The sequence below is a fragment of the Apiospora marii genome (genome assembly GCF_038362585.1).
Source record: "Apiospora marii strain CBS 49790 chromosome Unknown utg000004l_segment0_segment0, whole genome shotgun sequence".
Taxonomy (NCBI): Eukaryota; Fungi; Ascomycota; class Sordariomycetes; order Amphisphaeriales; family Apiosporaceae; genus Apiospora; species Apiospora marii.
The window spans coordinates 1,813,902-1,832,632 of NW_027117375.1; the positions used below are offsets into that span (position 1 = coordinate 1,813,902).

Sequence of the window (18,731 nt, forward strand, 5' to 3'; positions counted from 1 at the left end):
CAGTGCATTGGGTTCAGTGTCAGTCAACCTTACGCTCCCCTGTATCAAGCCTCGAGAGGACAACTGACCAAGGCGCATGATATGTCGGCCTCCTGCAAGCACTTCAGGGTTCAAAGTTTTTCTATCTCGCTCTCTCTCTCTCTCTCTCTCTCTCTCTTCTTCTTACGTGTCATTGAACGAAAACGAGCTGCAATCGTCCCACCTATTGGGCCCTTTTGTTTAGTACCTAGACCTCCGTATACCTAATGCTTCTGAATCCACTTTTTGGTCTTAGTATAGCAGGCTGTCATATCGAACCATGCCCGAGCCAGACGGATTGCAGCGGACGTCTCCTGTGTGTGAACCAGCGTCAAAAGAAGAAAATCCAGCCAAGACCGTTTTATTCCCTCGAAGCGTCAGAGTTTTCACCCTCCTGTACGCGCGTATACTGCCCCGATTGCAATTTTCCGATTGGCTTTCGAGAGATGCTGGTTTTGGAAAGGGTCAGCCATGGACCTGCATTGCATACAACAAACAGTAATGTACGTAGTATACCTATGTAAGGTAAGGCCCCTTCTCAGGCGGTCGGTCTTCGGTCTACTCACGGCACTCACGGCCAATCATTTCCACCAGCTGCGAACGAGCGAACAGCACATACAAACATGCATACATACCTACACCTTGCATGTTACAAGGTATGTAATAGTCATACAGGGTGCATTGGTTTTATTGAAAGACCCAAAAGCGTAGCGTACCAAAGTCCGGATTGAGCCTACTGATATACCTAGGTGAGTGTGTGCTGTGCTGTAAGGGGGGCAGGGGGCATGGAGTGCAGCCGGATAACGCCGTTACAGCACTAGCATCAATGCAAACATGCCCGACCTGAACCAGTAACCAAACAGAGATTCATCTTCAAGCAGTCACGCCACTGAGAATAGAGGGATTACTCACCAACAGGGGTATATGTAGGTTCGATCTTGGCATGCTTCCATGAGAAGTATTGGCCTCTCTGCCAATTCCAACTTCAACGGACGCTAGCGACAAGTAGGTAATCACGATCCAGCAGCATCTCAGCCGGTCCAGACTGTATACTGGGTTGCATACGTGACCACCACCACATGGGGAACGACTGTCTGAGTAGACAGCAGGCCGAGGGAGCTTATAGTAAATGGCCCTGTTTTGCTCACAGGACTATGTATCTACCTAATGCGTATTCCCATAACCAAACCCCCATAACTCCTCGCGAACAGCCCCTACGACTGCCTACCATTTGCCCAGTCAAACAACCAAAAACAAATCCCGTTTCTTGATCCAGTTCATTTCGTATCATTCGTCCATTGCTGACCACAACGCATATGTAGTCATCGTGTCTATGAATCACCCGCCGCTGGCAGGTGGGGTCCTGCTCTCCTGACAAGTTGCTCCTTCAGGCAAGAGGTCGGACGCAACAAGGTAGGGGGACCCTCCTTTATGCAGCCACCAGTGCACGCATTGGGTGCTGTATGTAGATGCTGCTGCTCTTCGCATTTTCAACCTAGACCCCCACCGTGTGGCTGAACACCTTGGCCGCCAACTGCGCGAGCAGCTGTGCGCGATCCCCCTGAGGCAGGTCCTGGAAGACGGCGTAGACGCTCTTGCCCTTGGCATCCCTCACGGCGCCCAGACGGTTGCCCGCGACGGCGCCCGCCATGAGCCCCGGGAAGTTGGCGAGGATGAAGCCCAGCACGCCGCCGCTGACGCCGCCCGCCATGCTCCAGAGCTTGCCCCCCTTGGCGGCGCCGTTCTGCTCGGCCATGCCCTCCTCGCGCAGCATCTCCTCAAACACGTCGCCGAACTGCTCGTTCTCGGTCCGCTGGCGCGACTCCTGCGTGTTCTGCGCGTTCTGTTGGCCGCCCATGAAGTAGTCCCACGCCCAGCTGAAGGGGAACCCGCCAGCCGCGGCCCCAGCGCCTGACCCGGCCGAGGTGGGGATCTCCTCGTCGAACTCGTCCTCGAACGGGTCGGCGTACTTGGAGTCGCCCTGGGGGGCGCCGTTAGCGCGCCCGCCGCCGCCTCCAGAGGAGAAGCCGTACATGCGCCGCTGCGCATCATACTCGCGTCTGCGGGTGGGATCGGAGAGGGTATAGTAGGCGTCGTTGACCAGCTGGAACTTGCGGGTGCGCTGTGCGCGCTCTGGCGATTCGGCGGGGACCCGGTCAGGGTGGGTTCTCAAGGCAGCCCTAGTAGCACGTAGATTAGTATCGTGATGTGGTGGGCGGCCAAGAGGTGCAGCTTACTTCTTGTATGCATCTCGGACTTGTTGGGTGTTTGCTGTTTCGGATACCTCAAGGATCTTGTCTGCATGTTCCGTTGTCAGTCAGTGAGCTGTGGGGGTGTCATAGTCTTGGGCAGCCAGCCACTTACAGTAGTTAGGAGGAGCGCCGGCACTCATCTTGGCAACCCGGCAGTTCACTGCTGTAGATTCGGGAGGGACAGTAAAGCAATATCTAGGTTAGGCGAGAACTGTAGGTGCGATAAAAGATGTAAATGATCTCGAATGCATCATTCAGAAGTCAAAGGCCGTGCCAGGCTTAACGTCACCTTCGAAGCGGGATGGGAGGCCAAATGAGGACGTCATAATCGCAAACTAGCCACGGTGGCTTGAACGGAAAGAGTCAGCCAGCAGCCACACCAATCCGGATGGGAAATGTGAATATGCATAGTACATTATTCGCGAGCATTGCTGGCATAAGACATATTTGTGGGATAATTGTGCATCTTCCCCATCCGAGTCGGCAGGGAGGCAGGCCAGTGAGCCAGTCAATGTTTCAACCGATTTGACACATGCATCGAAGCTAGCGCTCCAACAAGGCCCATGCTCTCTTACAAATGTCCGATTTCCTCCTGCTAACCTCCAAGAATATCTCATAGGCTCCTCAACTCCTCTCTCGGGTATTGCGTGAGTGCCAAGGAATACCCATACGGAGGAGGAGAATCAGAGAATGGGGGGAAAGCAAATATGGGGAGGAGGAAAAGGGCTGAACCGGGCAGAAAGCAACGCAAAGCAGCAAGCAAGTTGGCCAAGACGCTTAATCATGTGCCTCACACCGAGAACAGCTAAGCCCAGTTCGAAAAAATAGCCCGTCTCGACTCTGACGATCCCGCCCACGCCCGCGTCCAGGCGTGCCCATGGGCAAGGACGACCAGCCACTCGAATTGTCGGTGAGAGAGGGGCCGGCAGGCATTCAAGGGCGATGGATGGGCGATAGCCATCTTTTTTGGAGCCGCAGGAAGGGGGAGTTTTCTGCAACTCTGCCATGCACCAACGGCCGGCCCTGCGCTGTTTGTCCAATCCCGTCCCCTCTCGTTCGCCGCCCGCAGATATCGTATCCATAGTCAGATCACCAATTGAACATCATTTTTCTGGCTTTCGTTTTTGTGTTGTGTCGATTTGGCCAATTCCACTCTTATAGTACATACACTTACGTACAGCACGATTATATCTTCGATTATATGGAGACTGATTGAAGCAGCACCAGCAGCACCAGCAGCACCAGCACGGCCCATACCCATAATCGAGGCCCCCAGGCCCCCATTGCCATCCCCATCACTCGCATCGAGAGTCCAGATACAGAGAGCTCGGATCGTATTGCTGTCCTTTCGCTCAGGCTCACTGCTCTCCGCTGCCTCCCTGTACCGTCTCCTTTACAGTCACAGTGGCAGTAACCCTGTTTCCATCTCCAGATTCTGGTTAAAGCTACTGCGGACCACTGGATACGGCAACGTCGATTGTGCCCAAAGTGGACTTTTCGCAATCGCTGTCCCATCGCGAGATCTGGGCTGTTCGGCGCCTTGCCTGCACTGGTCACGCAGCACATACATTAGCCGGCCGCATCGCGTCCCCTGCTCCACTTGGGAGCTTGCCTAAAGACTCTTCTGGACTTGGGATAGCTCATAGTCAGGACAGCGAAGACGAGAAAGAGACGGGTTTCCTGTTAGTTGCAGAGTAGGTTGGTTGGCCGTGCCAGACTTTTTCCCTGTACGACAGACAGACTGCTTGCTGCAGGCCTCAGACACAAGGCCCGCCCGATAGTCCGCATACATACATATCGCACACACAACATACCTCAGAAGAAACCCCATCCCCAGGAGACACAAAAGATCTACGATACCCACGGCTTGCTTGTTGAACCAAGAGCAACCGACTGCCCACTCTGCTTGTTCATAGCCCACTTCGACTGAGACAATCGTTACCTGAATCGAAACCGTCTTCACACTTCAGTTCCAACAAAATACACACACATACATACACCCATAATTCATATAGCGTCGCAAAACAATCATGGGTTTCTTCGATGGTTGGGACGGCGGCTCCGTCGTCTCGCGCAAGACGTCGCATCACCCCAAGAAGTCGTCATCACACAAGTCCTCCAGGTCCTCCAAGAAGTCGCGCTCCCACTCGCCGGAGCGTCATCGGCACTCGGCCTCCACCCTCGAGGGTCTCCTCGGCGGTGGCAGCTCCTCCTCACACAGACACACCAGCAGCTCAAGAGGCTCCTTCTTCGGCCTGGGAAACAGCAGCTCGAAGAGCTTTTTCGGGGGCCTTGGTAGTAAGTATACACCCATTTCCTCTCACTCATTCACCTCCAAATCGTCGTGAAACCCAACAATTGGCTAACATGGAACCTCCCTGTCACAGGCCGTTCGTCCTCGTACTACAAGCGCCAACCCCGCAACAGTTTCGTCCAGCGCATGTACAAGAAGCTAAAGCGACTCTTGCGCGACCTGGTCTACTACGCCAAACGCCACCCCATGAAGGTCTTCATGTTGGTCATCATGCCGCTGATCACAGGCGGTGCCTTGACAGCGCTACTGGCCCGGTTCGGCCTGCAGCTCCCACCGGGCATTGAGCGTATGCTCGGCCTTGCTGCTAAGACTGCTTCGGGCGACAGTTTCGGCCTCATGGGCGAGGCCGTTCGCATGGCCGGAGGCATGGGTGGCAGCAGCAGCAGCAAGCATGTCAACATTGACCGTGGCTACGACGGCGACATGCGGTGGGAGCGGACGACTTACCAAGACGATGGCTGGGGCGGCGACGGCTGGGGAGGTGGTTTGGTGAGCGGTTTCTCCAAGATGTTTGCGTAATTGATGGGAGCGAGTCTTCAAAATTCGGCGCTGCGAGGGTTCGTATGCGTTTTCCTCTTCCTCTTTTTTTTTAGTCCTTCTGGCGCTCTGGGTTTTTGGATGTTGGTAAGGATATCGGCGGCTGGATGTCTCCTTTCTGTTGGGTTTGAGAATATGGGTTGCACGATATAGATACCACTGATTTTAACAAGCAAGAAGGACATGATCAAAAACACAACATACCCTGACTTCGTCTCAATCACTGCTTTGCATGACGTATCACCAGATATTGAGGCAACTTCCCATCGCTTGATTGCATCGTGTGTAGCTTGGTCAGGAATCAATGCATCAGTAAGAAAGAATAAGTCTATAGAGGCGGGTATTACAACAACACAAGGTAAGAAGAACTTTTCAGCGCCCGAAAATTTGTCATTGCTGCGGTATTTGCTTATTTGCCTTTGCGCTTCTTGCCACCACTACTGCCCGTGGCTGATTTCCGTTTCACAGGCGATTGCTTGGATGATGCCTTGCTCCTGGTACGTGGGCCAGGCTCAGGGGACGGCGAACCCTCAAGCACAACGATCTCCCCGGGAGGAGTTCGATTGCGCGAGATGTGCACGCCATTTCCTGTTTCATCGCTGGTGGTACTGTCGCCAGACTCTTCGCTGCTTTGTGCCCTATGGAGGCTTCTCGACGAAGAAGGGGCGCCACGGCGAGACGGATCCGAGGATCCCGACATATTCCGCCTGGGGCCTGCAATAGTGGTGCCGGACGCCGTACGCGAGCCAGCGACCTGATACTTGAAGGGATCGGGGGTATTGCGGCCAGATGACGATCGTGATGCCACCTGTTGCAAAGACGAAGTCGACGAATGATGTCGTGAACGCGGAGCGTTAGGCGGAGGGAAAAGACCCACAGGCGGGCCAGGCCGGCTTCGTGAGCTGACCAGAGCCGATGAGGACGCGTCTTCTGATGCCGACATGCCACTGCGCCGGCGCGGAGCCTCCATAGCTGACGGATCGAACTGAGACAGAGGAACAGCGATTTTCTGTGGTTTCTGCTTCCGCTTCGCCCCCCTTTCAGCCTCCGCTTCGACCCGCTTCCGTCTTCGTTCCAGGGCTGCGAGCTCCCTCTTGTTGAGCTTCACATCTTGTTTGCCCTTTGCCTGTGCTTTACGTATCTTTGCAAGTGCAACTTCTACCAACTCCTCGTCCTCCTCGTCTTCCTCGTCTTCCTCCGAGTCTTCTTCGGTTGACCCATCCTCGTCTTCATCATCCGAGTCGCGATAAGCATGGCCTCCGCGAGACCTTCCGCCGCGGCCTAGTTCCGTACCCGTGAACGCAAGTTGATCACTCATAAACCGTCTATTGCCCAAAGCCAAACCAGCGCCTTGAGTATCCGTGTCGTCACTGTCCAGTTCTTGAACCACTCTCTCACCTTGGGACCAAAAGCCTTGGTCCCCATTTTGAGGCGCCTCCCGTCCTCGCCCGCGCCTCGATGGTCTTCCCCATTGGGGCGCATGTTTGGGAGCTCGCGGCCGACCACCTAGACCGCCTCCCCGGAAAAAGCCTCATCGATGGGCTTATCCATAAAAGCAGCGTGGCCAATAATGACGACGCCGCTGGCACCAAGCAGCCAGAGCAGGGTGCTGAAAGTCGGAGCAATGAGACCGAGAATGGCAACAGTGATCAGCAGAGCGGTGTAGCACTGCGACGATGTAGCGCGGAAGGTTCCAATGACGAGGTCTTCTCCATTCATTTTGCCAAGGAGCCACAAGCCGGCGAAAAGCAGGACAATGTCGAAGAGCAAGAGCGGGCTGGTCACCAGAGCGTAGATGCTCAGGATGAAGAAGCAGGCGGCATAGTTGCTCGAGAAATGACCCAGGTTGTAGTTGACACGCCCTTGCATCTCGGAAAAGTTTTCAGGCTTGGAGAGGCGCTTAAAGTCGCAGAACTCGCCAACCGGACGAAGGTTGGAGAAACGGCTCGACAGGGACGTGTTGCGGAAGCCGGCGAAGCGATCTGAAATGTTCAGACGCGACGTGAGCACGTCGAGGGGGATCTGGATACGGGACGCCATTGTGTCGTGTTGAGACTTGTCGAAAGCGAGATTCGGGAAAGAAGGTGTGATTCACGTGTCGATAATCGAGTGCGGTAGGATGCCTAGCTGTCACGTCTTAGCAAAAGCTGGTGGGGGTTTGTGGAGAGAGTGTGTGAGTTTGGGTCAAGGTAGCAAGCAGCCTGCGAACCAGACGCGAGATGGCTCAAAGAGAGAGAGAGAGATACACGGGATTGTATGGGTAAAAAGGGCAGAATATCCAAGTTGAGGCCAACTCTTCGGTTTTGGCCAAGTGGTAAGACAACTTGATAGGGGGGATGACGAGGTAGGCGGTAGGCAGTGCAGGAAACTAAGCAGAGGGAGGATTACGTACACTGAAGGCTGCAGGGCTGTTGCTCAATTGGAGTCGCCGTGGCTTGACTCGTTGCTGGTTGCAAGGGAGAGGGATGAATCAAAGAGAGTTGGATGGAGTTGTTTTTCGTGTCGGATAAGGGGTTGTTGAATGGGAAAGTTGCTGGCTGACGACGATATTTTTTCTGGGGTTCGGATACGCAGATCTGGCCGGTGCACTCTTTCGCAATCTGACCCGTGTTTGCCGTATTTGGGAAAGGGAGATCCAGCTAAAACCAGGGGGCGGTTGAAGGGTGGTGCGTGGGTGCCGAAATGTATCAGCCTGGAATCTTTGGGTGCAATTGTCCACTAAAAACGCCAAAGCGCTCTAAGTTTAGCCTGCAATTGACCCGAATCGAAACTGAACTCTCGCCCTGGGGAATGGCTGACAACTGTCAATTGAATGGCAGACTTGGGACTGCCAGTTCAATCAATGCCAGTTCAGCCCAGGGGAGGGAGGAAGGAGGTCCAGACTCTCTCTCCAGACCAGACTCCAGTCCGCAGGCCAGCCGACCCGGATCTTGGTTGTGGGCGTTGGGGCGTGATGACGTCCCGATCGTAGGTAGAGACGTACCCGCACGTCTGGTTTCCTTTTGGTCGTCCTCTCTTCCGGCAAACCTCCTCTTCCCACAACTCACACAAAGTTGCGGAAGATGGTTTATTGTGAAGAGAAAAGGGTAGTAGGAAGGAAGAAGAGGAGGAGGAGGGAGAAGGGAGAAGGGAGAAGGGAGAAGCCCGAGGTTTGAAATAAACAGGACACCCCAATACCTTTCTCTCAATCGGATAGCTCCAGCAGCAAGCCCGGGCTGCAGGTGCCAGCTTGGTCCATGGTCATGGTCCATCTAGCGGTGGCCGGCCTGACCTAGAAGGAAAGAAAAAATAGCTGTCAATCCTCCCCACATGCCACACACTTGACTTCATGACCAGTCAATGGGAGCGGGAGCTTGGGCCATTTATTCCATTACCTTCGCCTGTTCGCTTTTGCACATGCGGTTCTGCAGGCTGTATTACTGCCCGACTACATGTATGTATGTATGGTACTTACTTCACTATGACAGATGCCGACTCACTCGCTGGAGTCCTGCGCGGCAGTCTTTGGCCATTAGGTTGATATACATGTATACAGTATGTACATGTAGTCCGTTCTCTCTATACCTGAGGTAAGGATAACTCGGCGGCAAGGCGAAACATCCCCCACCATCAACAACCTTCTACCCTGCAGCTGTTACCAATTACGCAGCTCATCGAGCAGTTCGATGCACTTCCAAGTAATCTACAAGTCTAGCAGGTGAAAAGGGAAAAAGAAAAAAGAAAAAAGCCTGACCGCCCAACTTGCTTACTGGCTTGCTAGCGGCCTTTGTGTTGCAAGAGCCGATTGGGCTACCGGGACAAAGTTGAAAGTGACCATCGATGGTCACCACGCAATGGAGGGGTTTGCCGATCCAAGTAAGCCGCACGCTAGGTACGCTACGCTTCGGAGGTTCGCAAAACTCAGGCCTTCCTTTCTTCCTTCGGGCCCACGGCACTCGTATAAACAAACCACTCTGGATCCTACCTGAAAAGTTGTCAACGTGGCCAGCTAGCAGGTACGGGGTCCGTTTTCTAACGCCGATGCCGATCTTGGTTCTCCCCGCTCGCAGCCTGGCAGCCTGGCAGCCCAGCTTGGGTCTGGATCGCCCGCCATGGGAAGTAACCAGGTCCACGGGCATTGATTCCAAGGTCGTTTCTATCACGCTATTACCCTCATTGATGCTCGGTTGGTCGAGTTTGAAATCAGTTGCAAATGAGTAAGCCTTGATTCGGCAACTATTGGTAGTCAGTCATTAACTGACTGCAATATACATTGATTGAAGTCTCGTATTCTTCGGGCCTACAAGGCATCAAGTTTATATCCGCCCGGATGTGATGCGAGGACACACAGCTGCTCCATGTTCCTCCAAACCCTACTGGAAGTAATCCATATATCTCGTGCCACGATTTGTGTGTTCCATACACGGGGAAACTGCAACATGCTGCATTGTTAAGCCCAAAGAGGCTATGCTGTGTTGTCCACGTCTCCGGAGTGGTTATCCTGTCATCGACACTAACTAGCATACTCACCGTGCGGCCAGCAAAGCAAGACGGTTCATCTAGCTTGATGTGCTATGCCCAGTCGACGGGCTCTCCGTAAATAAAGTCGTGCGATAGCTTATGCTGTTATACAAGTCGCCCTGACTTCCAACTTTCCTCAGCCGTGCCACGCCACACCAGAAAAGCTGTACGGGATTGCCAGCATAACAGGTAAAATCGCACTAAGGTTAACAGGATGGGCGAGTTAGACGGCGACTGAGGTTCAAACAAGGCAACCAATAAAACATTAGTTGAGGTTGGATTTGTGATATGCTGTTCGAATATATGATAGTTACATAGTTGGTACATGAGCTATCGGGCATTGAGTTCAAGGCACACGTAACACAAGACGCAACCCAGCTAGAGTTTACTGTTCATTGAGCGACGTCCTTGGGATTTGATCCTTAGCCGCCGGATGCTCTTCGTTGGAAACCCTCGTTTCGGTGCACATAAATTTGGTTGGTGCACAAGGTAACGCAGTGACTGTCGTCAATGGAGATGCTCTCCAGCCGGTACGCAAGTCCTATGCAGTATCAGTTTCCTTCTTGGACTCATCCGCGACGGCGAGTGCCAGTTTCGGGCCGTCCCTAGGAATGCACAGGATCTTGTAGGGCCGAGCCGACATGATGAGGTCGCTCGGGTCGCGCATGCCGGTCCGGGGGTCGCAGTCGATGACACCGTGCGGCTCGAGGCGGAAGCTGCTCAGGGTCCGCATGAGGATCAGGTACAGCTGCCGCTGGGCAAGCATGTGGGCCGAGCACATCCGGTACCCGAGGCCGAAGGTATACAGCGTCGCGTCCGGCTGCTCGATCCAACGCTCGGGACGGAACACGTCGGGATCAGACCAAAGATCACGGTCTGCGGTACGGGGCAGTTGGTTAGCAGAGATAAAAGGGGTCGAGAGCTTCTCCGGTGTCTTTGCCTCATCCAGAACACATGACTGGATTGTGTAGTTGAATGGGTAAGCACTTACGATAATTACAGGCCCATGCATTCATATAGAACGTGGTCCCTTTGGGGATCACGACACCTTCATAGTTGATGTCTCTAATAGATTCACGGGGCAAGACCAGAGGTATAATGGTGAAATAACGCAGAGCCTCCTTGGCCAGAGCGACAATGTACGTGCACCTCTGGTCGTCGCCGGCGTCGCACAGCGGATCTGGGTTGTCACCGGGGCCGACGTCTTGGAACTTGCAGATCTCCTCAAACGCCCGCTGCTGGATGTCGGGACGCTGGGCCAGGAAGCCCAGGCTGAATCCCACCGTGTTGGAGACCGTCTCGAACCCACCCGAGATCATGGAGAGGCTGATGGAGTTAAGCTCGGTCTCGTTCAGCTTGTCCTCCTTGAAGGTGATGACGCTGGCCTGGATGCAGGGCTCGTTGGTGCCCGCGCCATCTTCTCACGGAGCTCGTCGTCGAAGTGCTTCATAAACCGGGCGCGGCGGACCTTCATCTGCCGGGCCTTGGCGGACTGGCGGTTGAAGGGGTTAAGCCGCAGGAGTGGGACGTAGTCTTGCAGGTTGGTCTGCGTGGAGCGGAACCGGTTCATCTCCTCTTCGACCTCGACAATCTCCTTGAACAGGTCGTCCTCGTGCGAGCGCACGCGGACGCCCCAGTTGATGGTGCACGCAAGGGACATGGCCAGCCGTTGAACCATCGGGAGCGGGTCGATGGCGGCCTTGCCCCCCTTTCCATAATCGAACAAGTCTTTGACAAAGTTTTTCGTCTCGAGATCCATGTACGGAACATAAGATTGGATGGCCGACCGGTTGAGAGCGATGGCTGCACCCTTCTTCCGGCGCTTCAGTGATTCATCGTAAGGGGAAGTTCCAATGGTGAACCCGCTGGTACCCGAAGCAACCTATAGATCTGTATTAGTCTTGGCCAGGTCGGCCTTCTTATCTCGAGACTCACCTTATGAAACGTATAAGTCTGCGGTCGGGAGCTCAGAGCCTGCGAGTTCGTGATCCAGAGAGCTTTGACGGCGGCCGGGCTGTTGGCGACCACGACGGGAAGGTTCCCCATCTGGACCTGGAAAACATCGCCATATGTCTTGGCCCAGTCGCGGTACCTTTGCGCGGCGTCAACTCTCACTTCGCGGAGGTTTCCTATGACCGGCCATCCTTTCGGGCCCTTCAACCCGGGAATCCGCCTCCTGCTGCGGACGATTTCATTTGCGAATAGGTAGACAACTAGGAGAGACAGCACGTGTAATAACACATGGCGCCCTAGGTATGTAAAGGTGCCAAGCCACTGGGCAGCAGAGGAAGAATCGAATAACATGTTACGCTGTGGAAAGCTTATACCGAATGGTCGACGGAACCGTGTAGAATGATTGGCGATGTAAACGACCTGACGTGCAACAGCCGCTTCGCTATCTACTTATGGAGGGGGTTGGAGAACCATCACATCACGTAAAGCCGGCGAAGATCGACAATGTATTGGGAAGAGCGCTTCCGACGGTTCCAGATCCCCGCACCACCCATATCGGTACCGCGGACGGCAATGAAACTATCTCCGCATGAAAGCATGCAAGGCGCTGCTTCTTCTGGCACGAGACACGCACCCCACTGTGACCAAATAACAACCCCGTTCTACCAGAATTGCTGTATCACAGGGAAAAGATACAGGAACCTAAACTACATAATCTATGTTATACTCTTTGCATACTATACCTAGGGCGACCGTACTCGGCCGATAGGAACCGTAGATAGAAAGACCAATATAATGGCTCATATAATTCTGCAAGATTAATCTCGGATATGAAGTAGTAAATCGAGTCAGCATATTCCCCGCAACTAGTATAAATCCGTTGTGCAAGTAAGTTGGGAGTTTGATCTGTCACTTCTGTCGTCACCGCAGAAACCTGCAGGACCCGAATGCAGGGTGTGGACGAATCAGAACAACCAGCTTGAATTATAATCCTTTCGCTTACCGAGCCGTTTCCCCTGCATCACGTGCGTTTATACTGATTCATGTTATGGCGATCGCGTCTAAGTGCATCGAGCTCTACATAAGATGCTCCGCCGGTGTATGACTGTTGAGAGTGTCTTTTTTCCTTCTGGTATTTGGCTCCCAGAGTCGACTCCCCCTTGAGGGATATCTGATGGCCTAGAAACGTCTTGCTCACGCAACAGGGGTCACACGGAGCTATACCCTATAACACAACAGTTAACGAACTCCTTGCGGCTCAATCGAGTGCGGCAGTAAGCCATTGCAATTGGCGATGGCCGGAAACACCTGTGGTAGTGAGGCTAAAGGGTGTGGCCATAGCTGCAGTACAGTGATTGACAGCTATATCTGGTTCCTAGTCGGCTGACCCAGCTGGGATCACCGAGCGTGGAGGTTCTGCACGTCAGTTAGAACCAAAGACACATTGGGATAGATGCTTGAAGCGGCTGTTCGGGTGCATAAGTATGATGTTACCTTGGCCTCGGACGTGACGCTCGCCAGCAACCTTCTTCGGGGCTCCAAGGTTGTCCATTGACCGTGTCTCGATGCATTGATACGTCCCGCCTACCAAAGTATGTATTACATTGTGCTCTGGAGCATCAGTGGCCGGTATTGTGTCCTTCATCCTCTCTAGCTGGCAGCCTTTTATTCAGAAATTACTGACGTCACGAGCAAAAGGGTATGACGGTCCCCGTACGACAGGCGTGTCGACTGTCACGATGGTGGAAGGTTAATCGGATGGGCAGCAGAAGTCACGCAACTTGAGCTTTGCATGGTAGAAATTCGGCATTTCTGCCACGCCAATGCATGCTGCTACGAATATCAATTACAATCCGGATGGGAGGTTGACGACTGTTATGCCTGGAGTGGTTACTTGTAGGTATGTGCTTAAGTATAGCTATAGAAATTGGTGTGGAGGATGGACATCAATTCTTGGGTATAGGAACATAAACGGGCCATGCCATTAATGGAAGTTTACATACGCTTAGCATATAGAACAATAGCGACTCAGCTTCTTGAGGTAGTGACCAGGAGCATTCCGCATTCTGGTTTTTCCAAGATGCCTTTTCCCATGGAGGTGATGGGAATTCCGTATCTCTGGAATCTGTAACAGTTTGGGGTGCAAGGGTTCAATGGTAAATTCCGCGGGGTGTAAGTGAGATGGGATAGGGGGCTCCCCTGTTAGTGCAGTAGAAGACGCGGCCGGGGCGGCGCGCCCCCAGCACCCAACACCCAGCACCCAACACCCAGCACCCAGCCCGGACACCAGACTCCCAGTGGAATACAAGTAGAATAGTAAGGCCCTGCCAAAGCGACCCACCCTTCCAGACCTGACGAAAGTAAGGAACACATTGCAATAGTGAATGAAGTGTTCAAGGGCCAATCTCGATAGGACGACGAAACATCACGGGCATAAGAGAGATCAAGAGGGGGGAAAATAGAGGTCCCTTGAAAAAAAAGCCCTTCTTTTTTTTTCTGAGCTTCCCCAAACATTTGTGGTAGTCCGACTGTCCACGTTGCGACTTTTTATTTTGTTGCAGGGGTCCACCACAGCTGGTCTGGCATTTTACCGAATTTCCATTCGCGACATCCTATCTCGAACTTGTTGTCTTGTACACATCACATTGTCCGCACCCACCTGGTATGCGACGATGAAGTTTTCAACCTTTTCCCTGGGCTTTTTGGCCCTCCTGACCCCATTGTCTGCTGCTTGGTCCAAAGAAGGTATGATTGTCCTGTCGCCGTCGCATTGGCTGCTCTCGTCCTGGCAGTCGTCACTCACATGCGATTTCTAGACCAGGAAATCTTTCGTATCCGCGATGAGGTCGCCCTGCACGAAGGCGCCGAAGTCTCCTTCTACGACGTGCTTGGCGTCGCCGCCTCTGCCTCCCACGATGAGATTAGTCGCGCCTACCGCAAAAGAACCCAGGCTCTTCACCCCGATAAGGTGAAGCGACAGCTCATGGCCGAGAAGACCGCAAAGTCCAAGGACAAGTCTAAGGATAAGAAGAAGCCTGCCGTCAAGGGCCCGACGCAAGCGGAAATCAAGGCCGCCATTAAGGCTGCTGATGAGAAGCAGGCCCGTCTCGGTGTCATCGCCGGTATCCTGCGTGGGGCTAGCAGAGCTCGCTACGACCACTTCATGTACAACGGCTTCCCCACGTGGAAGGGCACCGGGTACTACTACAACCGCTACAGACCCGGCCTGGGCTCTGTGCTTGTCGGATGCTTCCTTGCCGGCGGAGGTCTTTTCCACTACGTCGCCCTGTACATGAGCTGGAAGCGCCAGCGCGAGTTCGTCGATCGCTACATCAAGTATGCGCGAAACGCCGCGTGGGGCGAGAACGTTGCTATCCCTGGTGTCGACACGGCTGCTGCTGCTGCGGGCACTGCCACTCCTCCGGCAGTAGAGGACGAACAGGCGCCCATGATGGCCATGAACCGCAAGCAGCGCCGCATGCAAGAACGCGACTCGAAGCGTGAAAACACCAAGGAGAACCGCCGACAGGGCCGCGGCCGAGCTGGGAAGCCAGCCAGCGGCAGCGCAACCCCTGTGCCCGTTCCTCAGACTCAAGCCGGCAACGGATCTGGTCCCACTGGCGCCAAGAAGCGAGTCGTCGCTGAGAACGGCAAAGTCCTCGTTGTCGACTCTCTTGGCGATGTCTATCTGGAGCAGCAGGACGAGGATGGAACCATGCATGAGTTCTTGCTCGACGTAAGTTTGTCGATCCTAACTTTGCCCGACTATGCACTAACAAGTTCACCAGCCCAACGAGCTGCCTCGCCCATCCGTTCGCGACACTGCCGTCTTCAAGCTACCCATCTGGGTGTACAGCGCCACCGTTGGCCGTGCTCTTGGCTCGAAGCAAGACACCTACGAAGAGCAGGATCTCGCTGAGGAGGTAGCTGAGCAGCTTGCCGACGATGACTCCTCGGACGCCCCTCAGCGTACCCCTAGCAGCGACTCGGCTGAGGACTACGAGATGGTGGACACCAGCAAGAGCGTTGAGGATCTCGCTAAGAAGGCCACCGGCAGCCAAAGCCAGAGCAGCAAGGCGAAGAAGCGAACCAACAAGAAGCGGTAGGTGCGGCCGTCCTCCGCACTCCCAGCTGCATGGCCTGGTCGGACGGCTCCAACCACTCGCCAGTAATGCCAGGATAAATGAAAAGCACGATCGATACCTACCTAACTTATATACATATGTGGGTTGGTTGTACTAGGGAAGGGAAACGGAAACAAGCAAAAATAGAATTGCATATCTGAAAGGGTTGTTCGCATCAATAAGCGGTCTGCCACGTATTGAGCGCTATGAAACTGAAATCCCCGTGAACCTCCATGGTGTTGAGTGTAGATCTTATCCGAACTCCACAACGCATGATCAGGACGTTCCCTCTAGGGAAATGCCATAGACGCCGAATATGTGCCAATATGCACAAGTGTGATTTACTAATTCAAAGGCCTCGAAACAAAGCGAGTGAGCATTTGCCAACACACGCCATACAGAAAGACCCTTTCGCTTACGTACAACGCCGGCATTGCATTCAATGATGCATTTGTAGTAGGTATGTAGGCAAGAATGGCAAGATACAATAGCGCTTACCTAGGTACCTAAGGTACCTTAACTAGCGACCGCCCATAAATCTTTGCCGTCTGTTTGGCGAGTCCTGAAACGCCTGCGAAGCAAACGAGGGCCTGGCCACATGAGACAGACAGGACGAACTGCATCAACGACAACTCACTTTCCACTGAAGATGCATCGTTCAGCGGGACCATTCCCTAACCGGCATTGGGCTCCAAGGCTCCAAGGCCAGTGTACCCAACCGGCGGGGAACATTAGGGGAAGAAGGGAAGGGGGGCAGGGGGGACCTGCTGGCGCTGTGATTTACCCCTCCATCCCACCATCCATCCATCCCTCCTTTCCTTCGCGTGGAATTGTTCATTCGATGGCATCATTCCAGGCGTTCCGTCATTAAACCCAAATATCCCAACCTGCTTTCCACCTCTCCTCCTTGCCCCCTTCCGTCCAGTTTGCTTGCCATACTGCCTGTCTTGCTGTCACTTCCCAATCGCTGTTTGCGACTTACAAGCCAGCAATACTCCGGAAGATAAAATCCAGAGAAGAAAAGAGCAAGCCAGTCATTTGTCACCAGCGCAGTTTCCCGTTCATCTTACGTTTGGGTCAGGCATCACGCGCCAAATCCACCCCTCGATCTTCTTTGTCACCCCTCCTCTCGAAAGCGGGCACTCCTCGGGCCTGTTCATGCCCTTATTCGATCCCCACGATACTATCCATATACCCACTGCTCTGCTCTTCGCTTCGACTACTGCCCCCCGAGGCATAAAGACTGACTAACACCTGCCTCGCTTTGTTCTTCTTTCTCCTCGTCCCACATCCAAGGCTTCAGTAACGTCCCGCTCTGAGACCTTGCCCAGTACATAGCATAGTCAATATAAAACAAAATTGATACAGCTTTTCCCTTACCAACGAGCCAAAGCCAAAAACTCACGACCTTCTACGGCCGCCATCCTCTCGCATCGCTATCTGATCTCCCCCTCCGTCCCTCCGGCCCCTTCTCCCCGAAACATAAAACCAGATACAGGTCTCACAGGTTCTGCAACGGTACGCAAAACGACGAACAAGTGACAGATCCTGTACACCCAACTTTGACCGAGCAGGTGAGTGTTGGTTGCGTGCTGCTGGGCCCCCTCTAACACGGCCTCGTCCCACCGCAGATGACAATGAACGACTACTCCAACATGCGGGCCAACGAAGAGCTGGCTGCCCTCTTCTCGCGGAACTTGACGTTCCAGCCTCAGCCTGTCCAGCAATACCAAGCAGTTGCCGAGTCGAAACCGGAGCCCGCGGAGGAGCAGCCGATTATCTACTCGATAACCCAACACTACACCCACTCCGCCCACATTACTCGGGAACCGGAGCCGGAGCCGATGGTTGAGCCCCAGAGACCCTCTTCGGAGCCCCCACAAACACAGCAGCCCTCCGCCGAGCAGATCCTCAACAACTACGGCATCGATCACCGACTGCTCTCTGCCTCGCAGATGGAGCTGTTCAAGACGGCAGAAGATGAGCAAAAGCTGCGGTTGATCGAGTTGTGGCGCATCTGCCCGCCTTCCAACCAGCAGGAGAACCCCGCCGTCGCGCTGTCCAACACCACTCTCGAACAAGAAGAGATGCTCGCGCAGATGCGCTACGAGCGGAAGTTAACCGAGGACAGCGTCATGAGCCTCGACGGCACTCCTCTCACCCCTGTGCAGACCGGCGACGGTGCGTGGGTGGCCATGTCCTCGGACATGGAGCCATACATGACGTCGGGCTACGAGGCGCTGGCGCGGCGGGAGTACGAGGAGTCGGCCAAGAGAGCCTTTGAGGAGTCCATGGCAAGACCCAAGGTGATGTACCATCATTATGGCAGCGCGACCGACCGGCAACAAAGCTACCGACCTGCCACGGACCCCGTCTACAACACCAACAACACCAACAGCTGGGCGAGCAGACAGGAGGCCATGGAGAACCAGTACGGTGCATTCCAGATGGACAATGAGATGGAGCTATAGTAGTGGATAGTCCAACAGTTCCATTACATGTCGGAACAACCAGACAGCTCGAGGCAGATACAGTACATAGCCATATTTAGTTGGGATCGGGGTCGTGTGTTTCAGTGTTGGCATCAGGTACGGTTTTGGGAGCTTGGGGGGGCTCTGGGAACATGAAGCGAAGCGATGATTTAGGGATTACTTTTGGACTGCGATAGATTAAGCTTGTTTCTGGCGAACAGAACACGAGGAGAAGGTTGGGTCCTTTGATAGGCTGTACCACTCACATCTCCCCCGTCTCTCTCTATATCTCTCTCTCTCCTCTCCTCATTAGAAACTTACTCGTCTTGTGTGTTCAAGGCTAACAGCAATTGCCTGCAGTTACTTGGTTAGTTGGTCAAGCCAGGTACGTATGACCAGTTCACTTCCTCTCCATTGCCCAGTTCTCTTATAGACCTTGCACTACCCCTATTTCCCTCGTTCCGAAATCCTGACTACAATACTTACCGAGTGGAGTTCTTGGTCATTGCAAAAAACAGCCTCGTAGAGTTGGCCCTGGTGTGGCAAGATGTCCGCAGTTCAG

General features: G+C 53.9%; 7 protein-coding genes across 7 annotated transcripts; 3 read left to right on the top strand and 4 right to left on the bottom strand.

The window, feature by feature from the left end:
• Window positions 1-1,513: 1,513 nt before the first annotated feature.
• PG985_006520 (DnaJ domain-containing protein) lies at window positions 1,514-2,410 on the bottom strand (the record flags this gene model as incomplete). Its single annotated transcript, XM_066826289.1, has 3 exons — window positions 1,514-2,198; window positions 2,256-2,316; window positions 2,383-2,410. The coding sequence occupies 3 exons, from the start codon at window positions 2,408-2,410 to the stop codon at window positions 1,514-1,516; spliced, it is 774 nt and encodes a 257-aa protein (XP_066685896.1).
• A 1,890-nt stretch (window positions 2,411-4,300) lies between these two features.
• PG985_006521 (uncharacterized protein) lies at window positions 4,301-5,103 on the top strand (the record flags this gene model as incomplete). Its single annotated transcript, XM_066826290.1, has 2 exons — window positions 4,301-4,568; window positions 4,658-5,103. 2 exons carry the CDS (start codon window positions 4,301-4,303, stop codon window positions 5,101-5,103), a joined length of 714 nt encoding a protein of 237 aa, XP_066685897.1.
• Window positions 5,104-5,530: 427 nt separating this feature from the next.
• Window positions 5,531-6,439, bottom strand: PG985_006522 (uncharacterized protein; the record flags this gene model as incomplete). Its single annotated transcript, XM_066826291.1, has 1 exon — window positions 5,531-6,439. One exon carries the CDS (start codon window positions 6,437-6,439, stop codon window positions 5,531-5,533), a length of 909 nt encoding a protein of 302 aa, XP_066685898.1.
• A 188-nt stretch (window positions 6,440-6,627) lies between these two features.
• On the bottom strand, window positions 6,628-7,161 carry PG985_006523 (uncharacterized protein; the record flags this gene model as incomplete). Its single annotated transcript, XM_066826292.1, has 1 exon — window positions 6,628-7,161. One exon carries the CDS (start codon window positions 7,159-7,161, stop codon window positions 6,628-6,630), a length of 534 nt encoding a protein of 177 aa, XP_066685899.1.
• A 3,001-nt stretch (window positions 7,162-10,162) lies between these two features.
• On the bottom strand, window positions 10,163-11,925 carry PG985_006524 (uncharacterized protein; the record flags this gene model as incomplete). The annotated part of the gene is made up of 4 exons (XM_066826293.1): window positions 10,163-10,579; window positions 10,665-11,006; window positions 11,090-11,503; window positions 11,557-11,925. The coding sequence occupies 4 exons, from the start codon at window positions 11,923-11,925 to the stop codon at window positions 10,163-10,165; spliced, it is 1,542 nt and encodes a 513-aa protein (XP_066685900.1).
• A 2,321-nt stretch (window positions 11,926-14,246) lies between these two features.
• Window positions 14,247-15,680, top strand: PG985_006525 (uncharacterized protein; the record flags this gene model as incomplete). Its single annotated transcript, XM_066826294.1, has 3 exons — window positions 14,247-14,319; window positions 14,391-15,310; window positions 15,363-15,680. The coding sequence occupies 3 exons, from the start codon at window positions 14,247-14,249 to the stop codon at window positions 15,678-15,680; spliced, it is 1,311 nt and encodes a 436-aa protein (XP_066685901.1).
• A 1,673-nt stretch (window positions 15,681-17,353) lies between these two features.
• PG985_006526 (uncharacterized protein) lies at window positions 17,354-18,169 on the top strand (the record flags this gene model as incomplete). The annotated part of the gene is made up of 1 exon (XM_066826295.1): window positions 17,354-18,169. One exon carries the CDS (start codon window positions 17,354-17,356, stop codon window positions 18,167-18,169), a length of 816 nt encoding a protein of 271 aa, XP_066685902.1.
• Window positions 18,170-18,731: the final 562 nt, after the last annotated feature.